Below are 23,545 nucleotides of genomic sequence, written 5' to 3'. Positions count from 1 at the left end.
TAGTCCGATTTTCGTCAAGTGTGTACGGGCCTTTAGTGTTAGAGTGGTTCTAAAGCCTGAAGGTTTTTTACCTTCATTCATTGCCCCCACCCCCACCCCAATTCTTGCCTGAGCCCCCTCTGATCCAGCGATGGTCACAATAGCCTCGGCTGTATGGGGAATCTCCTTCCTCATTGGCTGGCTCCTCACAGCCAGTGAGCCAATAAGGAGAGAGTAGGGGCGCGGGGCCGAGCCACAGCTCTATGTGTCTTATGGACGCATAGAGCAGCAGCTTGGGAGCGAGCACACAGTAGTGCCCCCAGAGGAAGCAGCTTTCTTTGGGGGCACTGCTCGAGGGGGAGGAGCCAGGAGTGCCAGCAGAGGATCAGGAAGAGGATCAGGGCTGCTCTGTGCAAAACCCCTGCACAGAGCAGGTAAGTATAACATGTTTGTTATTAAAAAAAAAACAAAAAAAAACACATTTTTAATATCACTGTAAGGTTAGTGTTAGCCCCCGTTCACACTAAGGCGACCTGTGAGGCGACCTGGTCGCCTCACAGGTCGCCGTAGGTCGCCTCCCATAGGGAAGCTGCGGACCCGTTCTAATAGGAGCGACTCAAGTCGCTCCAACTTAGAAAAAGGGTCCGGAGCTTCTTTGGGGCGACCAGGAGGCGACCGCCATAGACTTCAATGTTATGAAATCCGTGGCGGCCGCTCAGAGGTCGCGGCGCACTGCTCGCACAGCGATCTCGGAGGTCGCCCCGGGAAGTAGCGTCGCTCGTATGTGAACGGGCACTTAAGGTTATAGGGAGGGTTAGTGTTTCTTTGCATATGGCAGACACTTTGACAAAGGGCATTGTTTTAGAACATACAGCAGCTTTCCTGCTTCAATGATTATATGGAAAAAAACACAGTTTGTCAAATATTTTTGGTGTCTGCATTTGATTAACATAGCAACTAAAATAGCAATAGGCAGCGCAGCATTTACATAATATCGCACATCTCCTATCTCATAATTTTATCTGTAAATCTTTTATATCATTTTTTATTTAAATTTAGTGATCCCTAAGCTGTGCTTGCAATCTCAATGGCTTAGGTTGATCTTCCTATGAAGAATCCATTAGAAACCTGTTGATGGATCATACATTTCCTACTACTTTAACCACTTGCCGACCAGCCATCATACTTATACTGCGGCAGGTCGACTCTGTCCCGCAAAACTACGTACCTGTATGTCCCTTTGTGAAACAGCTAGTGGGGGGCGCGCGCACATGCTGATTGGCCACAGGGGGAGCCAATCGGCTGGTCCGGTGGACGCAATGTCCACTTTGCACCCGCGATTGTTCCCCATGGAGACAGAACGGCGCTCTCCCGATGTAAACACAGCAGACTGCTGTTCTGTCAGTGATGAACACAGCGATCCTGTGTTCCTCCTATGTAGGAACACATATCTCTGTGTTCATCCAGTGAGTACATCCCCCCACAGTTAAAAAGCACTCCCGAGGGACACATTTAACCCACTGATCGCCCCTGGTGTTAACTCCTTCCCTGCCAGTGGCATTAGTACAGTAACAGTGCATATTTTTAGCACTGATTTCTGTAGCAATATCACTGGTCCCCCCAAAAGTGTCAAAAATGTCAGTTAGGGGTCCGATCTGTAGGCCGCAATGTCGCAGTCCCGCTAAAAATCGCTGATCGTCGCCACTACTAGTAAAAAATAAATAAAAATGACATAAATCTTTTCAAAAATATGTAGCAGAATACACATTGGCCCAAAATGATAAAAAAAATGAGATTTAAATTTTTTTTTTATTGGGAATGTTTTTTTTTTTTTTTTTTCAGAATTGTCGCATTTTTTGTTTATAGCGCAAAAAAAATAAAAATTGCACAGATGATCAAATATCACCAAAAGAAAGCTCTATTTGTGGGAAAAAAGGACAAGATTTTTTTTTAGGTACAGCACTGCGTTACTTTAACGACTGCGCAATTGTCAGTTAAAGTAACGCAGTGCTGTATCGCAAAAAAATGTCCTGGTCATTAACCACTTTACGACTGTCCACCGCAGATATACTGCGGCAGGCAGCCGCTCCTGGGCAAAGTGACGTAGGTATACGTCGCTTGCTCCCAGAAGGCTAGGGGTGAGCGTGCGCCGCCGGGGGCATGCTCCCGTCCACGCTCGTCAGCGGGGAAGCGGATGCATGTGTCAGGCGGCTCCGACTGCCACCTGACACCCGCGATCGTTACCCGCTGAGGGAGAAGGACGGTCGGCTGTTGTAAACACAGCTGACCGTTCTTCTCCCTGCAATGATCATAGAGCCCCTGTGATCCTTCTATATAGGATCACAGGTCTCTATGGTAATTTCAGAAGCCCTGCCCCCCCACACTTAGAATCACTCCCTTAGGCTCACATTTAACCCCTTGATCACCCATAATGTTAACCCCTTCCCTGCCAGTGTCATTATTATAGTAACAGTGCATATTTTTAGCACTGATTACTGTAGTAATGTCACTGGTCCCCACAAAAGTGTCAAAAATGTCAGTTAGGGGTCCGATCTGTCTGCCGCAATGTCGCAGTCCCGCAAACAATCGCAGATCGCCGCAATTACTAGTGAAAAAAAAAATTATAAAAATGACATAAATCTTTCCCGTAGTTAGTAGATGCAATACCTTTTGCGCAAATCAATCAAAATAAGCTTATTGCGATTTTTTTTACCAAAAATATGTAGCAGAAAACAAATTGCCCTAAAGTGTTAAAAAAATTTAATTTTTACTTTTTTTTTTGAGAATGTCATATAGCAGAATGTGAAAAATATTGTTTTTTTTTTTTTTTCAAAATTGTCGCTCTTTTTTTGTTTATAGTGCAAAAAATAAAAATCACACAGGTGATCAAATACCACCAAAAGAAAGCTCTATTTGTGGGGAAAAAAAGGACGTAAAATGTATTTGAGTACAGGGTCGCACGACTGCGCAATTGTCCGTTAAAATAACATAGTGCCGAATCGCAAAATAGGGCCTGGTCATTAAGGGGGCAAATCCTTCCAGTCCAGAAGTGGTTAAGTAGCTTGTCTTTAAGGATCTAACTAGAACATCTTATAAATAATAAAGTAATTTTATATTTGATACTGTCCAAACATCAAACTGCACATGAATCCTAATTTACATATTAGATTTAAGGAAGATGACTGAAAGTAATTTGCATTTTCTGATTAAGTACAGCCAGCCTCTCAAGAAGAGATAAAGCTGAGTAAGTTGTGTAACAAAACTGCCTAAGGATTTGATATTGCTACTTAAATTCTTATTTAACCCTCATTTTGCTTATAGACTTCAGTATTGTTATTTCTCAGCACTGATGAGCCCCTCATACCTAATGTAGTTAGTTTAAATCTTTAACATAACTACCACTCACCATTGAGAAAGTTACGCTGGCTCTCCAACATTTGTCCGATGTCACGGATCCAGGCCAGTCTGATCTCAGCAGTTGAGGCCTGCAGAATGTAGCGCACTATACTGCGATCTGCACCGCGGGATGTCAGTGCAAACTTACAGGGGTCGTTATCCACAGATTCCTCAATTCCCAAACAGCTGATCTACAAAATGGAAGGACAGACTTGATTAAACAACAATTTCAGTAGGATGTTATTGTGCTTATTGCTGTCTCATCGCTATGGATATGCAAACCCTGACACCACTGCCAACCCCTCGGTGATGTTACCAGTAACTATGGATTCACAATAAAGTCACAGCCTTTAAATGGCATGTGTATATAAAATGATATCTAATAAGGATCGACCAATATATCGAGGGCCGATTTGCACTTTCCCCGATATATCGGAATCGGACACCAAGGTGACCGATATTACCGATATTTCGGGAAAGTGCTGTACCGGAGTGATGCCTGCAGCTAGAGGCATCACCCCGGTACCGGCGTCCATAGCCGACGGTCGGCTGTCTTGTAATAACAACCGATGCGACTGAGAAGCCGCTCGGCTGTCATTACAAAGAGTGGGAGGGGACCTCCCGCCGCCTTCCGCGGCTCGCCCGGGTCTCCCGTCCCACCGGGAGATCCGGGCATCCTACCTGCACGGCCACCAAACAGAAGACCCGATCAAAGCTGCATTCAGCTCCGATCGGGTCTCCATGCAAAAACCCAAAAGTGATGTCATGACTTCACTTCCGGGTACTCTGCACCAGATTAAAAAAAATGACAGCATGCAAAACAGCCAAACTTGGCGTTTTGAATGCTTTTAAAAGCAGAGGAGAGGTTTGGGGTCTTTTAGACCCCCCCAGATCCCTCCACAAGAGTACCTGTCAAGGAAAACATTTTTTTTCTTTAAATGTACGAAAATATCGGTGCATATCAGCCGATACGCGATGACCAAAATATCGGTATCGGCAACGAAAAACCGATATCAGTCGATCACTAATATTAACTTCTTTTCAGTTTTAGGTAAAACATTTTACCAAGTAGATGAGAAACATTACACATAATTCATTTGTATTTACCACTATCAGCCAGCAGGTGCAAGCTACTCAGAAAACAGCTATGTGCTGTGCAAAACATCTGAATTAGGCCTCTTTCACACTTGTGCGACTTGTCTTGCGACTTGGGACTGCAAAGTTGCATGATAGGTCGTACTCCATGATTTTCAAAGAGTACCTGTCATATCTGTGCGACTTCAGGTCACAATGACTTCAAAGTAGTCCCAGCACTACTTTGGTCTGTCTTTGATGTGTTTTGAGGCCCACAGACCTCAAGATTACACAGGCATTGCTTCATGTCAAGTCAAAATCGTGGCAAAAATCGCAAAAATAAAAGTGTGAAAGGGGCCTTAGTCAGTAATACACAGATTATCCCAAGCATACAGGCGTATGCTTTGCGCTTTGAGTTTCAAGAATGTACACGATTGTAAATGTTTAAATGTTTCATAAAGGATAAGTTCACCTTTGGGAACATGTTACATGTTACACCTGTTTTTAGAGTGGAACATGTAACATGTTCCTAATGCTGCAGCCAATGGCCGATCCCTCCCACCTCCCTGTGACAGCAGTGAGGGGAGACGTTCCCCATACTAGCTGTCAGTTTTTGAAATGAGCTGGGCAGAGCTCCACTCACATGCCCGTGACATTCATTCACACAGCTCTATGTAGGAAATAATTTCAAGCCCTCACATCCTTTGCGGCTGTCGACTTGTAGTTCTCAATGAACTCCACTGTCCTGTGGAGCGCTGTGGTAGTTCATGAAGTCTTCCTGTCAGTGCATCTGCTTGCCTGTATGTGATGTACAGATACACTGACAGATCTGCAGGAGACCTGCATGGCACCAGCGATCTGCTGATCCCTGGTACAATGCTTTACAGGTTCCTGAAACAAAAAATAATAAATGCGCATTTTTTTACCTGCAAATAAAATGTGCATTTATTATTATTATTTTTTTTTTAAACGTGAACTTATCCTTTAAAGAATATGTAAAATCAACATTTTATATTTCTGATATGTTTCTGCTGTACCATGTACTTGTATGAAAAAGTATCCTGTTCTTCTTGTATTGCTTAGTTTGTGTGAAATCCCTAGTGTTGCTGCCAATCCTTTTGCTTTCCTAATAAAAACTGACCACACTAGGCATAAAAGCAAGGACAGACAGAGGTGCCTCTAAGTGTAGACTTTATGCAACAGGTTTAATGAGTAAAATGATGCACTCACGCTGGTAAGTATATATTCATGCCCATAAAACAAAGTTCCAGTGTGGAGAAGTGTACATCATCCGGTCATGGACATCCGTCCTGCTGGAGCCGATATCCTTTTGCCATGGCCGGCTTGTTCGGCAAGGTTAGAACCAGGAAGTAGGCTCTGTGTATTTGCTTGACAGCGAGGCTTGGTGGATAGTCGAACCTGGATGATGTCATCTGCATGCGACGCGTTTCCGAGCGTGCTTGCTGCCTGGGGGAGCCTACTTCCTGGTTCTAACCTTGCCGTACAAGCCGGCCACGGCAAAAGGATTTCAGCTCCAGCAGGACAGATGTCCATGACCGGATGATGTAGACTTCTCCACACTGGAACTTTGTTTTATGGGCATGAATATATACTTACTAAAGTGAGTGCATCATTTTATTCATTAAACCTGTTGCATAAAGTCTACACTTAGAGGCGCCTCTGTCTGTCTTTGTTTTAGCCCTGGCTTTTGGTTTCTGGATGGCTGCCCTACATGGTGGACTTCTCCCCCTGTGCCATTAATGACTTTTAAATCTATGGACTTTTGGTTCGATATGTGATCAAGCGCCTGTTAACATTGTGTATAAAAGCATATCATGGCCAGTTTTCTGGCTGTGCTGAGAACTCAGTCTCCTCTACTCCAGTGATTAGACTTGCCCGGACCCCCCCCCCCCCGCACAGCCATTCACTGGGAAGATTAGTGTGCTGCTGTTTCTCTTCCCCTAGCTTTCTGAGATCCTTATGCAGCTGAGGGAATGTGATCACTTATGAAAAAAAAGGGGGAGAGGTATTTATTATGGGTTTTTCTCTATATGTATACACAAATGTTTTGCCTTTCATTTCCTTTTTAAACAGAATGTTTTTTTTTTTTTTTTTCCCAAGCTGAGGGTTTACAACTTTACATATACTTTAAGAATTTTTTTTTTTTTTTCTACAAATAATAATGATAAAATCCATAGGCTTATGAACTGTAAAGTTAAAAACAATATATAACAATATTGGTCATGAATCATTAACGTGCCCATTTAAACAGTTCGGCATATGCACTGGGTTGTGATTACTACACAGAGGGACCATAAAATGTTACAAACCCAGGACCCTGCATTCACTATATCTGGCCTCCCACAGTACACAGAACATGGAAATGCAATTCTTTTAGTAAATATAAACTGCTAAATAACTTTTCTCATCAGCAGTAGATAGCCGTCTTGTGACTTGTATCATTTACTAGTAAAGCTTGTAGAAGGAGCTTTTATTCTCCCCTGATTTTCTGTCTGGACAGAGCTGATTGGCCTTGTGCTGCTCACATGCACTCTCCCAAGAATAAAGAAAATCTCCAACAATGCACACCAAACTGAGCATGTGCAGCCTGACTCCTAATGCTCGGTTCTATCACGAGATGAGTTGGAGTAAGTGGAAGAAGAAGAGGATCAGAGAAGACTGGATCAAACAGCCTTCATACACAATGCAACGGATTAACCCCTTAGGTTCCACAATGAGTATAACAAGCATGCTTTAGTGCATATACAGACTGATTTTACTATTGTGGGTTTAGTAACCCTTTAATGATCACCGGTGGAAGGGAGGTCTATTTCCATCACCCTGGCTTTCCCTCTCCACTGATGGGCCTTCCTGTAGAAGCACAGGGACCCAGAACAAGCAATGAATCTCTCTTAGCAAGCAACCTTGCTGTACAAAAGTGCATTCTGTTGTGACTTCCATCTAAGTATTGCCAATGTTGTGCAACGTCTGCATAATGCAATAGTTCCCCTCTGCTGGCCCATGCAAGCCTGGATGTGTTACAAATTGCTGGAAGAGCTTCTTGTCTAGCCAAGATGTCGGTAATTAGAGGCACAATAACATAGCCCATTGTTTCAAGGGACAGGTTTATTTGTTCTTTCCTACTTAATATTCTGCTGCACCGCAGGTCATGGGTCCAATATATGATTTAAGATGCACGTGGAGAATAAACACTATTTTTAAATGTACATTCAATGCATTATGGTTACTCCATTGAAAACTGAAATAGACCCAGCAAATATTACGGTAAATGGCACAACACTCAGCATTAAAACTGGAGCGGTCACTTTGTACTAGCGATAATGCTGAAAAGAAGGACGGTAAAGGTTAAAATTCTAAAAGGGGATAAGGATTAACAAAGATACAGACGTTGGAACATATCAGTACCATTTTCATCCAAGGGCAAATTATTTAGCTTTGCATAATTTTTTTTTTTTTTTATAATGCAGACCTTTGCTCGTTTAAAGTTGTCAGTTGTCTGTGGCATTTTGCATTGGTCTTAGTAATGCAGAAGATGGGGCTAAGGAAAATATAACATCTAATTTTATTTTGACAGGTGACTTTGGGGTGTTCAATCAGCAGGGAATTTATATGAGGGGGAGGGGACAGTATATAAGGACATATATACAGTATATATACACAATATACTGGACAGTATATATGGACTTTAAATTGCAATGCAAGATCCTCTTTAACCCACATTTTAGGGGAAACCTGTGCTCAAAGAAATCTGTGGGCTTCCAATGTTAGTTGCTTGGTTGTCTCTAGTAGGGATAGACCAATTATCGGAAAGGCCGATATATGGGGGGCCGATATGCCCTTTCCCCGATATATCGGTATCGGCCCTGGAACTGGCCGATATTTTTTGTGACTTCATTCTGCCTTCTTAGGCCGCCTCCCTCGCCTTGGACAGCCTCGTCTGGAGTCGGGAGTAGTCTCTCGGGAGTGTATCACAGCCATACACACACCCACAGCAGCCCGGTGCCAGCCAGCCACCCACACCCACAGGCCCTGTGCCAGTCAGCCACAGGCACTGTACCAGCGAGCCAGCCAGCCACCCACAGGCCCTGTACCAGCGAGCCAGCCAGCCACCCACTGGCCCTGTACCAGCCAGCCACCCACCACAGGATGCCAGACAGCCAGCCACCCACCACAGGGTGCCAGCCAGCCAGCCACCCACAGACAGGGTGCCAGACAGCCAGCCACCCACAGGCCCTGTACCAGCCAGCCACAGGCCCTGTACAAGCCAGTCACCCACAGCCCCTGTGCCAGCCACCCACCTACCACAGGGTGCCAGCCACCCACCACAGGGTGCCAGCAAACCAGCCTTTAAGCATTAAACAAAAATTTACAAGTTCAATACCAGATTTGTTGTGTCAAAAATTGTCTTTATTTTTCAAAACTTTAAATGTACAAAATATCGGCCAATACCGATAAGTTGTGGCCCTGAAAAAAACATATCGGTCTATCCCTAGTCTCTAACATCAGTACTTTCTCAATCACAAAGCAAAAGCAGGTATGCATCCAGTAAAATTAGAACTCTTGTTCTGCATTCTTGTCCAAAAGTATTAAAGTCAGAGGCCAAACCAAGTAACTAGAATATCTAGAAGGAAATCGTTACATCATTTTTACCTTTATTTTGGTTAGCAGTGGTTTCCTTGAAATAGGTTGCAGCATTATATTGTCTTTATAGTTTGTAACTATCTATTTACTTTGGCACAGCTATTTTGCGCCTCCCTTTTATCTCACAAATGACTCTCTGCAGTAATGATTGTAGCCACAAATCATGTGATCTAGGATGCCTAACCTTGGATACTGGGCAAGAAAAAAAACCTAAACTACAACTATAGGCAAAAGTTTTTTTTTTCGTTTTGGATAGAGTAACGGATGGTAATAATGTCAGTTTTCTTTTTTTTTTTGCCATCTGTGTCCCATTGGGGAGATTTCCTTTCTCTTCCTGTCCCATAACAGGAAGTGAGAGGAAATCCCTGCAAATTAGGGGAGACTCTTGGGGCCCTTAAGTTCACCAGAAATAGTGGAAGATTTCCCTTCTAATACTTCTCTAGGGACAACCCAAAATTTGGGATTAAAAACCTAATGTGCTCTAATCCCTCTTCCCTCTGTCCAAAACAGAAAAAAACACCTTTGCATTTAGTTATACTTTAATAATGCAATTTGCCCTATTTATTCATGTGAAGTGTGAATTTAATGATAGCTCCACTTTAAGGGCTCATGCACACTGCAGCTTAAAAAAAAAGCTCTTTTGCACATTTTTTTAAGCTCTTTGAGCTTTTGTGAGCATAAGCGTTTTTTTTTTTTTTTTAACAAACCCTTTCCTCGTTTTTTTTTTTTTTTTTTGTTTTTTATTTATATTTTTGTTGTGCGTTTTTGAGCTTTTTGTGCTTTTTTCACACGTTTTTGGACGCTTAGGCATCTTTTCTGCTTTTCTGCTTAAAACCCTAAAAACTCAAAAACGTTGTTTGGTGGGGTTTTTTTTCTGCCTGTAAGAGCATTTGCCTGTAAACTCCTGTAAAAGCCATAGAGTGCATGGACACATTAGCTAACGTGGAGGGGAGTTTCAACTCAGAAAAAATGAGAGTTTAAAAAAGCTCGAAAGCCTGTAGGAGCAGCTTTTTTTAGCTTCTTTGAGATGCAGTGTGCATGAACCCTAAAGCACATTCTGTGAGCTGAGGGAAGTCTGCAATGACCATTCCCCGGGACAAGGGGTGGGCAGGAGGTGCGGATGCCCTGGACATTGTGGTATCATGTGAGGTAGTAGGGGTGCCACAAGGAGATTTGGGGGAGGGGATTTGTATTGGAAGGGGAAATTTGGGGGGGGGGGGCAGGGAGTAAGTATTAATGGGGTGTGGGAGAGGGGATGAGAGGGAAGAGGATTTATGCTAAGTAAGGAAGTAGGAGGGAGAGGATGTGTACTAGAAGGGGACATTTTAGGGGTAGAGGATTTGTGCTAGGAGGATTAATTTTTTTTGAGGGGGGGCAAAGATTTGTGCTGAGAGGGGGGATTTCAGCAGGGGCGCAGATTTGTACTGGGAGGAAGGGGAATTTATCCTTAGGGGTAAGATTGTAGATTAGTAGGGGGGGGGGGGTTTTGCTGACACATAATGGTCATATACAGTGCCTTGCGAAAGTATTCAGCTCCCATGAACTTTGCGACCTTTTGCCACACATGTTTGCAAACATAAAGATATAAAACTGTAATTTTTTGTGAATAATCAACAACAAGTGGGACACAATCATGAAGTGGAACGAAATTTATTGGGTATTTCAAACTTTTTTTAACAAATAAAAAACTGAAAAAATTGGCGTGCAAAATGATTCAGCCCCCTTAAGTTAATACTTTTGCTGCGATTACAGCTGTAAGTCGCTTGGGGTATGTCTCTATCAGTTTTGCACATCGAGAGACTGAAATTTTTGCCCATTCTTCCTTGCAAAACAGCTCGAGCTCAGTGAGGTTGGATGGAGAGCATTTGTGAACAGCAGTTTTCAGTTCTTTCCACAGATTCTTGATTGGATTCAGGTCTGGACTTTGACTTGGCCATTCTAACACCTGGATATGTTTATTTGTGAACCATTCCATTGTAGATTTTGCTTTATGTTTTGGATCATTGTCTTCTTGGAAGACAAATCTCCGTCCCAGTCTCAGGTCTTTTGCAGACTCCATCAGGTTTTCTTCCAGAATGGTCCTGTATTTGGCTCCATCCATCTTCCTATCAATTTTAACCATCTTCACTGTCCCTGCTGAAGAAAAGCAGGCCCAAACCATGATGCTGCCACCACCATGTTTGACAGTGGGGATGGTGTGTTCAGGTTGATGAGCTGTGTTGCTTTTACGCCAAACATAACGTTTTGCATTGTTGCCAAAAAGTTTGATTTTGGTTTCATCTGACCAGAGCACCTTCTTCCACATGTTTGGTGTGTTTCCCAGGTGGCTTGTGGCAAACTTTAAACAACACTTTTATGGATATCTTTAAGAGATGGCTTTCTTCTTGCCACTCTTCCATAAACGCCAGATTTGTGCAGTATACGATTGTTGTCCTATGGACGGAGTCTCCCACCTCAGCTGTAGATCTCTGCAGTTCATCCAGAGTGATCATGGGCCTCTTGGCTGCAACTCTGATCAGTCTTCTCCTTGTATGAGTTGAAAGTTTAGAGGGACGACCAGGTCTTCGTAGATTTGCAGTGGTCTGATACTCCTTCCATTTCAATATTATCACTTGCACAGTGCTCCTTGGGATGTTTAAAGCTTGGGAAATCTTTTTGTATCCAAATCCGGCTTTAAACTTCTCCACAACAGTATCTCGGACCTGCCTGGTGTGTTCCTTGTTCTTCATGATGCTCTCTGCGCTTTAAACGGACCTCTGAGACTATCACAGTGCAGGTGCATTTATACGGAGACTTGATTACATACAGGTGGATTCTATTTATCATCATTAGTCATTTAGGTCGACATTGGATCATTCAGAGATCCTCACTGAACTTCTGGAGAGAGTTTGCTGCACTGAAAGTAAAGGGGCTGAATAATTTTGCACGCCCAATTTTTCAGTTTTTTATTTGTTAACAAAGTTTGAAATATCCAATAAATTTCGTTCCACTTCATGATTGTGTCCCACTTGTTGTTGATACTTCACAAAAAATTACAGTTTTATATCTTTATGTTCGAAGCCTGAAATGTGGCAAAAGGTCGCAAAGTTCAAGGGGGCCGAATACTTTCGCAAGGCACTGTATTTTGGATGGAGGGTGCAGTTTGGTATGTTTGCCCTGGGCTCTAGATGACCTTGTCCTGGCACTGGCTCAGACTAATCACACAGTACGCCAATATTATTAATTCTTTATTTATCTGGATACACTGCTTGAAAGAAAACATTGTGTTCTATAATATTTGTGGGCTATAACCTGCCTTAGTTAACATCTTTCTTATGGGTGAACCAGACAACATACCAACTATAATACAAAGTCAAATTTTATCCAGCAGTATCCTATTTCAACACCCTTCAGATTTTAATGAACTGTAACTCTCTGTATGCAGGTACTGCCACAGCACACAATAACCATAAAAATGGTATATAACATGAGACCATAGTATATACTTTCACTGGTAATTATTATCCTAATATACAGGACAAAATACATTGTAGATCTCCTTGTTTATTATCAAAAAATCTGCACTGTCTTTCCTTTAGCAGCTCTGGAGAGCACTGATGCATTTTGTTGGCACAGTAGGACACACAGCAGTAATCAGATCCTAGAAGCAGTAGGCGGATAATGTATTGTTTGATCAACACTAGATGGTAATCATTTGGCTGGATTGCCTAGGCACTAATTACAGAATTGGTTCAATGATACAGACAAGTCCGCACCTGCATCCACAAATTGTAGAGAAAAAGAAGAGATATAAAGCAAGACGCAGTGTGATATTTTTGTGGGTTTTTTTGCTAGAAAGTGGTCCAAACACTGCATGATCATGCTTTATCCTGACACAAGCATATTTAATATGTGCTGTCTTACAAGAGAATCAGCAGCACTAGGTCACAGGCAATGGCACCATCACCATCACTGAGCATGCCCCAGACAACAACCTTAAGAAAAGACCTTCAGATGGGCAACAACAGTCTCCAACAGGCCGACCCCATTCAGAGTTGCACTCTGTGTAGATCTGACACAAAACCAAGTTTTTCTCAATGGATCATCAATCATCATGGGAATTCAGCAGAGAATTTACAAGTAAACCAACAGACCCAAACGAGGTTGTTATTTAACTAGAAAATGGGCAATCTGAAATGTAAATCTCTCGAAGCACTGAAACCCTCCTTCAGCTTTTCATATCACTGGGGAACTCCAGTGGGAGATACACCTAATTGCATGGGTTTATACATCTGCTTGGGCCATTACTAGGAGGCCCACTCTGTTGCCTGGATTTTGTATATATCTTATTATGTGGACAGACGCACATGATTATACAACAGGAGATGCTGCTAATTTATGAAGGATGGGGACATCCCTAATTCCCAGATGAACAGGAGCAGAGTTGGGACTTGTCTCACTGCTGGATTATTTAAAACATATAGGAATCCAGAAGGTGATACCAGGCTGACCAGCTGTCACAGTCTGGAAGAGATGGAAGCCTGCTGCAAGTCCCCTTTTTTTGGGGACTTTGTGTTATGCCAGCTATTCTAGCAGTGCCAATAGTACACAGTGTACTGAAGAAGTTGCCTATCTCTGAGATTTGAAGACAAGCCTCCCACTAATCCCCCCCACCCATAAAACATCTAAGCTGGTCTGATGAAAATGAATTGCTAAGAGGTCCTGGTAGACCCCATTACTTTCCTGATGTTAAACAGATTTATCACTGTCCAGCAGTACAAAACTATCAGGAAAATGACCTCACTTGATGGAAATCTCTAGCCTTCAGTCTGCTGGCTGGATCCCCAGTCCTAAGATGACAGATCATATCACATCTTAAGCCTTGTACACACAGACAGGTTTTTTTTTTTTATTTAACCCAGCAGGCTGAAAAGAAAAACTGAGGAGGTTGTTGTACTAACTATGCAATGTTAGTACAGCAATCTCCCCACTGTGATATTGTGTTCTGACACAATGCTGATCAGCTGCTGGTTTTTCAGCATGCTGTCATACAAGGAGCTGTAAACTCAGGCTGAAAGTCAGCCGGCAACTGCCAAAATGACCGTTGGCCGATTTTCAGCATGTGTGTACCTAGCATTACTGCTTGCAATAGAGATGAAAAATAAAGCTCAGTTCAACCTGTTAAAGATACACAGTTTAGATAAATATGTGACTGCTGTTTTACCAGCCAAATATTTATAATTCCATTCAGCAGCAGTAAATCCTTCTGTTTATTGAACTATGAATGAACATCATCAAACTGTAAGGTCCTCTGTCTGCCACTACCTCCTGCAATCTGCTTAAAAATACCTCTCCAGCTCCCAGTGCAAGAAAACACATCAAAGCAGTATTAAACTGAAAAACAAAAAAGTTATATATTGCAGCTTACCAATCATCAGATTTGGTGGCTGCATTCGTTTTCTTTTTTTAGGCTTTTTCCCTCTGCTTTCACCTGGTGATCTGGCCAGTAACACACCTCCTGTATTAGAGTGCCCCCACTCTGGGTGAATGAGTACAGGGGGCACTGCAGACAACAGCATTGTCAGTCTGGGAGTGTTAGATGTACTAGCAGATTTTAATACATTAATAAATAAAGCCAAACTCCAGCTCACAGTTTATAATCAGTTACAGCAAACTATTTTTTTAGGATAAAGAATTTACATCAATAAAACAAAGCTGATTGTCAGAAGAGAGGACTGGCCTGCCAGATCTGAAAAGATACTACTGGACTGTCCAGCTGATCAGTTTGGTTGACTGGTTCATGACCGCCTTAAGGCTTGGGTAGACCTGGTGCAGTCCTTTGTCAATCTGCCCTTGGGCTCCCTCCCATGGAAGCCTTTTGGAGAGACCCTACTATCTCATCCGATGATTGGTCCTACACAGCATTGATAGAGCATATAAAGTGTCCTCTCATCTGTACATGGGCCACATTTGCCACTTTGATTGAACCCTGACTTTCCACCCGGGATGTCAGCCTCCTTCCTGGCAGATAAAATGGCCTCACGAGGAAGTGATGGAGAATACGATTTTCTGTAGGGGGTGCTTTATGTGCCTAGAGGAGCTTTCAGCTATCTCTAACACAGCCTCCTTCTCTTTCTGGCCATAAATTAAAATTAGGCACTTCATAGGGAAAATAAATTGCCCACTGGCATCTTTCAAGTCTTTATGGGCGAGGAAAAGACCTCAGAGACACTTGATCTCATCAAGTTACCTCTTTCAGTTTTGGCGAGCAGCCAGCCAAGTCAGGCATAGATTGTGCTGCCTGGGAAAGGGAATTAGGTATGGACCAGATTGAGGAGGATTGGGGGGACTATTAACAACTACATACACAAAGGCTCCCATAATGTTTCTGTAAAACAAAACAGTTTCAAGATCAAATCTGGTTGGTCCAAGATACCCACAGATCTGCATAAAATATCTCCATCAATAAAGCAACTTTTTGTGAAAAAAAAAAAATATCTCCGTCAATCGGACTGCTGTTGGCACTGTGGCTTGGAGGAAGGCACATTACTCCACATCTAGTGGATTTGTCCTGCGATCCAAGAGTTTTGGAAAGCAGTGCACGCCACGGCAGTGGAGGTCTCTACCCTTTCCCTGAAATTAGTATTTAAAAAATACATGTAATGATTTTTAATCAATTCCAATTTTTACTAACTCTTTTTACTTAAGAGGGTTTGTCTTAAGATTTAGTAAGATTTAGTAAAATTATATCTAGACCACTGTTCCTGATCTTTGCTGACAGTATTATGACAGGAAATGTACCAGGGAATTGGAGAAAAGCTAACGTGATACCGATATTCAAAAAAGGGCAGAGGCATGTCCTGGGAAATTATAGGCCTGTCAGTCTGACATCAATAGTATGTAAACTTCTGGAGGGGATGATAAGGGACTATATCGTAGAGTTTGCTAAAGACAACAACATCATCAGCAGTAATCAGCACGGGTTTACAAATGGGCGTTCTTGTCAAACCAATCTCTTAACATTCGACGAGGAGGTGAGCTGTGAGCTGGATAGGGGGATACCAGTGGATGTGGTGTACCTGGATTTTGCTAAGGCGTTTGATACAGTTCCCCATAAGTGCTTAATTTATAAAATAAGGTCTGCAGGCATCGGCCGCAAGGTTTGCTCTTGGATACGGAACTGGCTAAAAGGGCATGTCCAAAGGGTGGTAATAAATAGCGCATACTCAGACTGGTCTGAGGTGGTAAGTGGGGTCCCCCAAGGCTCAGTCCTGGGACCAACCTTGTTCAATTTATTCATAAACAGCATTGAGGAAGGGATCAGTAGTTCTATATCAGTTTTTGCAGATGACACAAAATTGGGCAGGGCAATAACTGCACAGCATGAAGCAGATATCCTACAGAATGACCTGGACAAAATAACAGAGTGGTCAACGACATGGCAAATGAGGTTTAATGTGGAGAAGTGTAAGGTTTTGCACTTGGGGACTAAAAACGTAAAAGCACAATACACTTTAGGGGGGGAACCTTTGGGGGAATCAAAAATGGAGAAAGATCTGGGAGTCTTGGTAGAGGATAGACTAGGCAATAGCATGCAATGCCAAGCGGCAGCTGCCAAAGCCGGCAGAATATTAGCATGCATAAAGAAAGGGATGTATTCCAGAGATAAAACTATAATTCTTACACTTTATAAAACTCTGACCACATCTGGAGTATTCTGTCCAGTTCTGGTCGCCAGTCCTAAGGAGGGATGTGTTGGAGCTGGAGAGAGTCCAGAGAAGGGCAACTAAACTAATTAGGGGATTGGAGGACCTTAATTATGAAGAGCGTCTGCAATCGCTTGATTTATTCTCCCTGGAGAAGAGACGCCTGAGAGGGGACATGATAGCAATTTATAAATATCTCAATGGAGATCTCAGCATAGAAAAAAAGCTATTCAGTCGAAAGGATTGCATGAGGACTCGAGGGCGTACAATGTGATTAGAGCAGAAGCTTTTTAACCTCAGGCAACGTGGGGGGTTCTTTACTGTTAGGGCTACAAGATTGTGGAATTCTCTACCACAAGAGGTGGTTTCTGCGGGAAGTATGGTGGCTTTCAAAAGACTCTTAGACATACATCTCAAGGATCAGAACATTCAGGGGTATGAGAGATGATTACGGCCACACACACCTACACAGGTTGAACTGGATGGACTATTGTCTTTATTCAACCTCAACTACTATGTAACTATGTAACTTTGTCTTTAAAATTGGAATAAATTAAAATCTTGACATTACAAAACCAATGGTATGTATTGCACAAGAGAACAATTTTCTTGCATCATATTTAGGTAAACAAGAATCAAGATTCCATTAGTACAGGAAAGAAAAGTGCAGCTAAGAGATTCTTACAGGCTAATGACAGCATTGTAATGTATATTTTTCTGCAGTTTGATAAACTTATCTTGGTATAATTCAATTAAAAATTAAAGGCAATTTTGACTACAGAGTGAAGCCCAACACTCACCTTGATGCTGTTTTTAAAGATGTACCCAGGCAATGAAAAACCCTTCTTCCTGTCAATGGGTTCACTAAAGATGATGAGCTGCTCAAAGAGGAAGACCCTACGTTCTTTACCCCGGGTCAGAAAAGTGCACTCTTGTTCTATCACCAAAAATGTGTCTTGCTGGAGAAGCTTCCCCTGAGCTGTGAGCTTTCCCTAAACATAAAACAAAACACATTTGTTAACAGTGGCTACATTTTTTTATTTTTTTTTTAAGTTTTGGCAGATATAAAAAATAAAACACACACATTAATTAGTAATGCATTCAATATTATATCTTTATATTAGCTTCTTGGGGTGAGAGGGGCAGGATTGGGAGCCAATAAGGTAAACTGATTGTGGACTGCAGCCTCTGGCTCTGTTTTTGCCTACCTAGGGATTTTTGTCTGTCTCTGCCAACCTCTGGGTATTAACAAACCCTGTGTCATTAAAAAAAAAAAAAAAAACTTGTGAAACATGTCTGAGGAGTGTGGTTTGTCAGGTGGAGACACTAGGGGGAGATTCACTAAAACTGGTGCACTCAGAATCTGGTGCAGCTCTGCATGGTAACCAATCAGCTTCTAACTTCAACTTGTTCAATTAGGCTTTCGACAATAAACCCTGGAAGCTGATTGGTTTCTGTGCACAGCTGTGCCAGATTTTGCACTCTCCAACTTTAGTAAATCAACCCCTATGTATGTATCCTTCAATCTCCCTTTTTTCAAGGAATAAAGCAAGAAGTTGATTTTACTATAGTGTGTGACTCATTTAGTGCATATAGCAATAGACAAGTGGTTATTCTCTATAAACTGCATATCTTGGATTACACAAGAGAACCATGTCCTCTACTGTAATTCTGGACATGCCTTACCAGCGAGTAGCTGCTTTGGATGGCATAATTGGAAGGAGCAGACAGAAGATAAAGGACCAAGATGAAGAACAGAGAAGCCTGGGTTATGTGAACTGTGGACTCGATGTGAAAGAATAGGTATTCAATTAATTTGGAAAAAAACATGCAGCCCAGCTGTGGAGGGTATATTACATGTGTCAGTTGCATTCAGTGAATTACAAATACTTTACTTAAAACTTAACTCCAGGAATCATGTTAATTACATACTTAAGTCGACCCTACGTGGATCCAAATTCGGTCGTTCAGCAGGGACTGGACAAATTTTGATCCATGTATGGGCAGGGAGGTTGTACAGAAGTCGATCTACTGATTGGTTTCTGTATAACTGCCCTGTTGGATTTTCTCCACTTGATCAGCAATGCTAGCTATAGCCAGCAGCGCTGATTGGTGTATTCTGGTTGCAGGAAAGTCTCTTTGCTGTCAGAGTACAAAAGCTCAGCAGAGAGGATTCCCCCATCCACATTAAGTCCCCATTCACACTAGCGCAACTTGTCAGGCGACTTGGTCGCCTGACAAGTCGCGGTGGGTCGCCTGCCATTGATTAGCACAGGACCCGTTCTAATAGGAGCGACACAAGTCGCTCTGACTTAGAAAAAGGGTCCTGTACTACTTTGGGGCGACCTGGAGGCGACCTGCATTGACTTCAATAAGGCTGTGCACCGCGACTTCACAGGTCGCCCCAGCAAGTAGCGCCGCCCCTGTGTGAACGGGGTCTTAGTGTGGGGATGGGGGAATCGGATATTTATTTATTTATTTTTTTCATCCCACTGGTTAAAAAAAAAAAAAAAAGACTCATCTATTGGCTGTTTTGACTTTGGCCAGATTGCCTCCAAAAATACTGGTGCCATTGATTCAGCATAAAAGCAGGAATCTATCATTTTCAGGTTCACAAGACAAAAATTTCAGCCATCAAAATGTATTTTTAGTCTTATCTATGCCGTTACGCCCTATATTTTATAGGAGAGAAACACATACCTCAAACCCTTGCAGTCGGCCAAGGTTCATCATGTCATTGCATCGTTTGGGGACAAAGCACATCACTTCCACAGCTTTCTGTAAACACCAACATAGAGCATGACTGTACAGACACACAGACTCAGAGAGATTTTGTTCTATACTAAAAACACTTAAAAATTATTATTTCAGGACAGAAAAATGCATGTCCTATTGAATAATGTTTTCACTACCATTATAGCCATAATCTGCAAACATGTTTACAGCTGAAAGTCCACATGTAGCTTTGGGTGCCCATATATAGTCTGGGAAAACAATTAGTGCAACAAATCTGAGTATTATGATGTCATAGCCTAAAATAATACACCAAAACAATCCTTTGATAGAGTACAATACTGGGGGTACAGTGTTGGCCAACACTACAGAGAAAAAAGATTTGTGAGTACTTATTTTAGAGCAGCGGCCTCAAAACTGCAGCCCGTGGGCTGGATGTGGCCCTTTTTATGCCTTTATCCTGCCCTCAGGGCACTATTTCTCCCACTGATACAAAGCACTATTCCTCCCACTGTCACCAACAATGGGGCACTATTCCTTAAAAGGACACCATAGATGGGGCACTATTCCTCCCACTGACACCAATGATTGGAATCATTCTTCCCACTAATACCAATGATGGGGCACTAATCCTCCCACTAATACCAATGATGGGGCACTATTCCTCCCAATGATACCAATGATGGGACACTATTCCTCATTCCTCCCACTAATACCAATGATGGAGCACTATTCCTCCCACTAATACCAATGATGGGGCACTAATCCTCCCACTAATACCAATGATGGGGCACTATTCCTCCCAATGATACCAATGATGGGGCACTATTCCTCCCAATGATACCACTGATGGGACACTATTCCTCCCAATGATACCAATGATGGGACACTATTCCTCCCACTAATACAATGATGGAGCATTATTCCTCCCACTAATGCCAATGATGGGGCACTATTCCTTCCACTGACACCAATGACGGGAATCATTCTTCCCACTAATACCAATTATGGGGCTTTGTACCTCCCACTAATACCAATGATGGGGCACTAATCCTGAAAATAATACTAATGATGGGGCATTATTCCTCCCACTGATACCAAAGATGGGGAATTATGCTTCCCACTCAAACCACTGATGGAACACTATTCCTTCTACTGACACCAACAATGGAGATTTTCACTAATTTCCACTAATACCAATCAATCTGCCCACAGAAGTTATGTAATTATTTTACCCTCACCGACCACAAAATCTGAGGCATTTACTAATACCGCTGGCCTCAATCTGGCCCTCCTAAAGTCTAAAGGACAGTAAACTGGCCCTTTGCTTAGAAAGTTTGGAGACTCCTGTTTTAGAGAATTGCGAGCAAACAGTGTGGCCATGCAGTGGAAAAAGTGGATAGAATTCTAGAATGCACCAATAGAGGGATCACAAGCAGGAGGAAGAAGGTCCTGATTCCCCTATATAGATCTTTACTGAGACCTCATTTAGAATACTGTGTCCAGTTCTGGAGACCTCACTTACAAAAAGATATTTATAAGATAGAACAAAAATGGTGAAAGGTCTGGAGGATAAAACATATCGAGAGCGACATCAGAAAAACCTAATATGTACAGTCTGGAGGAAAGAAGGGAAAGGGAAGCCATGATTGAAAAAAAACTTTAAATACATCAAGGGGATTAATAAGGTTCAGGATGGCAGTATTTTTAATATGAAGCCAAGATCAAGAACATGGGGACGGGACCTTAAACTAGCAAGAAGAAGTTCAAAAACAAATCTTAGAAAGTATTATTTTACCAAAAGAGTAGTTGATGTTTGGAATAGACTTCCAGCAGAGGTAGTGAGTCAATCAACAGTAAGTGGATTCAAACATGCTTGGGACAAACATAGATCTATACTCAAGTAAAAAAAGTAAAGAAAAACCCTAATCATATAAAATAAAAAAGGGGCATACTTGAGGGACCACTCTTTTTTTCTACCGTCACTCTTCTATGTTTCTATGATGCTCAAGTTGTGTAGGAGTCCCCGGTGGCACATTAACTTATTCTTTGTGTGATATTTGAACTTAAATATTACTTGTTTAATAAAACAAGGTGACCTTCTGTGATTTTGTTACATTTAGCAGCAGCGATTCTATGTTTGCCTTTTAGTATGAGAACTATGTGAGTCATATTTGTTACGAATGCTGTGAGATACTGCAACTATTGCTTTATGTGCTGTGAAATCCAATAAATCCCCATATAGTAGAGGGTTATGGCTGCTTATGCGAGATCACATTGCCCATTACACAGGCTGCCTTGATTCTCAGCTAGACTCAAATTTTTGCCTCCCCAGGTCATCTGTATTGTGATCTCTCCTCCAATAGCTACAAGTCTTTGTATTCGCACAGTTCTATATATAACAAATCATGTAATATAGTGGTAAAGTGTTAATTTCCTAATCATGTAGCCCTGAACTTGCACAAGTAACACATGAAAGAAATGATGGGGCACTGGAGAATTTAAAGCTTGCAGTAAATACTAGAAGGCAATCAGACAGACATGTAAAGAAGTGAATTGTGTCAGTAGGGCAGCGGATAGTTTTAGTAGTTTTTTATTTTTTGTATTGTATATATATTTTTTTTTTTTACCATCTTGTTTTATTTTTATAATTACATTTTTTTGTATATTTTATATTGTTTTTAGCAGCCCTGTTGGGGGCTTTGGTGAAATATTAGGGGTCTATGCAGACCCCTGATGTCTCACTTTTGAGACAGAGAAAGGAGACTGATAACAGTCCTCAATCCCAATTTCTGCATCCTCAGTTGCACAGAATGAATAAACAAGAATAGCTCTGCACAGAGCTTCTCGTTCATTCACAAACCGAAGCATACACATAGTCTACTATGTTTGAATTACGAATTAACACAGTGAGTGATCGGTACTCACTCTGTTCTTTCAAAAAAGGAAGAGGCAGGTAAATTACATATGCTCTCCATCCTGAAGATCCCCTGCAGCAGCCAGTGGGTGAGGAGAGAAGCCAGCAGTGCTGCAGGGAAGACTGGGGAGCACAAAGGGGTACAGGGCAGCCAAAATAAGAGTAACCTGGGCAGGAGGGGTAGGTAGTGGGGTGGCATATACAGGAACCGATCCCCTTCCATTTTCCTCCTGCAGCTGCTGAATGCCGTCAGGAGGGAGAGGAGGAAAAGCTGGCTTTCAGGAGCTGCAGGAAGAAAATAGAGGGGATTGGTTCCTGTATATCCTGCCCTCGCCGCCCCTTCTGTCCAGGTGTAAAACTGAATGTGAAAGGGAGCCACACAGGCCCCCTGGAGCATGGGTAGGGTTGCAATTGCTACACCAATGAGAACATACACCATTGAGAACATAGAGTAGATACAGAAATTTTTCACACATAAACATACCCAACATTGCGGAATGGGCACATTATGATATATCAGTTATACAAAAATTTACATAACCACTGGCTAGGGGTTTGGGGAATGGTTAGGGTGCACACAGGAGAAAGAAAGTAAAGAAAAAAAGGGAGGATTTCGGAAGCAGTGGAAACAAGGTCTAGTCCCTGTTCCGGTGGGAATTAGATGCATAAAAATACCCATACAGCGATGTGAATCATAAAGAGGTTAACATAACCTCCAGGTTAGAGGGTGTAGTTTGAAAAGCTGTCCAGCTAGTCCATATCTTGCAATAATTATCTTGAGTATTTTTGTAGTTGTGAGTTAGTGCTTACATTAGGCAAATTTTGTCTGTTTTTTGAAACCTAGTAAAACCCAACTTAGTTGACACCAGAATGAGTGTCCCCACCAGAAGATTTACACGCTATTTCTATTCCTGTGACAACAATACAATTTTGGATTTACAATCCCATTCTGTCCATGCTACAATGGTCACCATGATAAATATGGCAGCAACGAAAATCCATGTCAATTCGAACCCAACCCACTCTATCCAACACTGTCAAAAAATGTTTTTTTTTTTTACTTACTGTAGTTAGTATCGAGTTCATCGACGGATACAGC

The 23,545-nt window shown here is 42.1% G+C and overlaps 1 protein-coding gene across 1 annotated transcript in view; it reads right to left on the bottom strand.

The window, feature by feature from the left end:
• The window catches only part of ARHGEF25 (Rho guanine nucleotide exchange factor 25), a 548,945-nt gene that overhangs the window by 10,913 nt on the left and 514,487 nt on the right, over positions 1 to 23,545 (bottom strand). The window contains exons 12-14 of the mRNA XM_082245582.1: positions 19,497 to 19,574; positions 17,597 to 17,788; positions 3,386 to 3,566 (exon numbers count right to left, since the gene is read on the bottom strand). Coding sequence (XP_082101708.1) covers positions 3,386 to 3,566; positions 17,597 to 17,788; positions 19,497 to 19,574 — 451 coding nt within the window. The remainder of the gene's footprint in view (positions 1 to 3,385; positions 3,567 to 17,596; positions 17,789 to 19,496; positions 19,575 to 23,545) is intronic.

This window comes from Pelophylax lessonae (assembly GCF_965119305.1).
Source record: "Pelophylax lessonae genome assembly, chromosome: 2".
NCBI classification, from domain to species: Eukaryota; Metazoa; Chordata; class Amphibia; order Anura; family Ranidae; genus Pelophylax; species Pelophylax lessonae.
The sequence above is the reverse complement of the archived record's forward strand: the minus strand, read 5'-3'. Positions and strand labels throughout refer to the sequence as shown.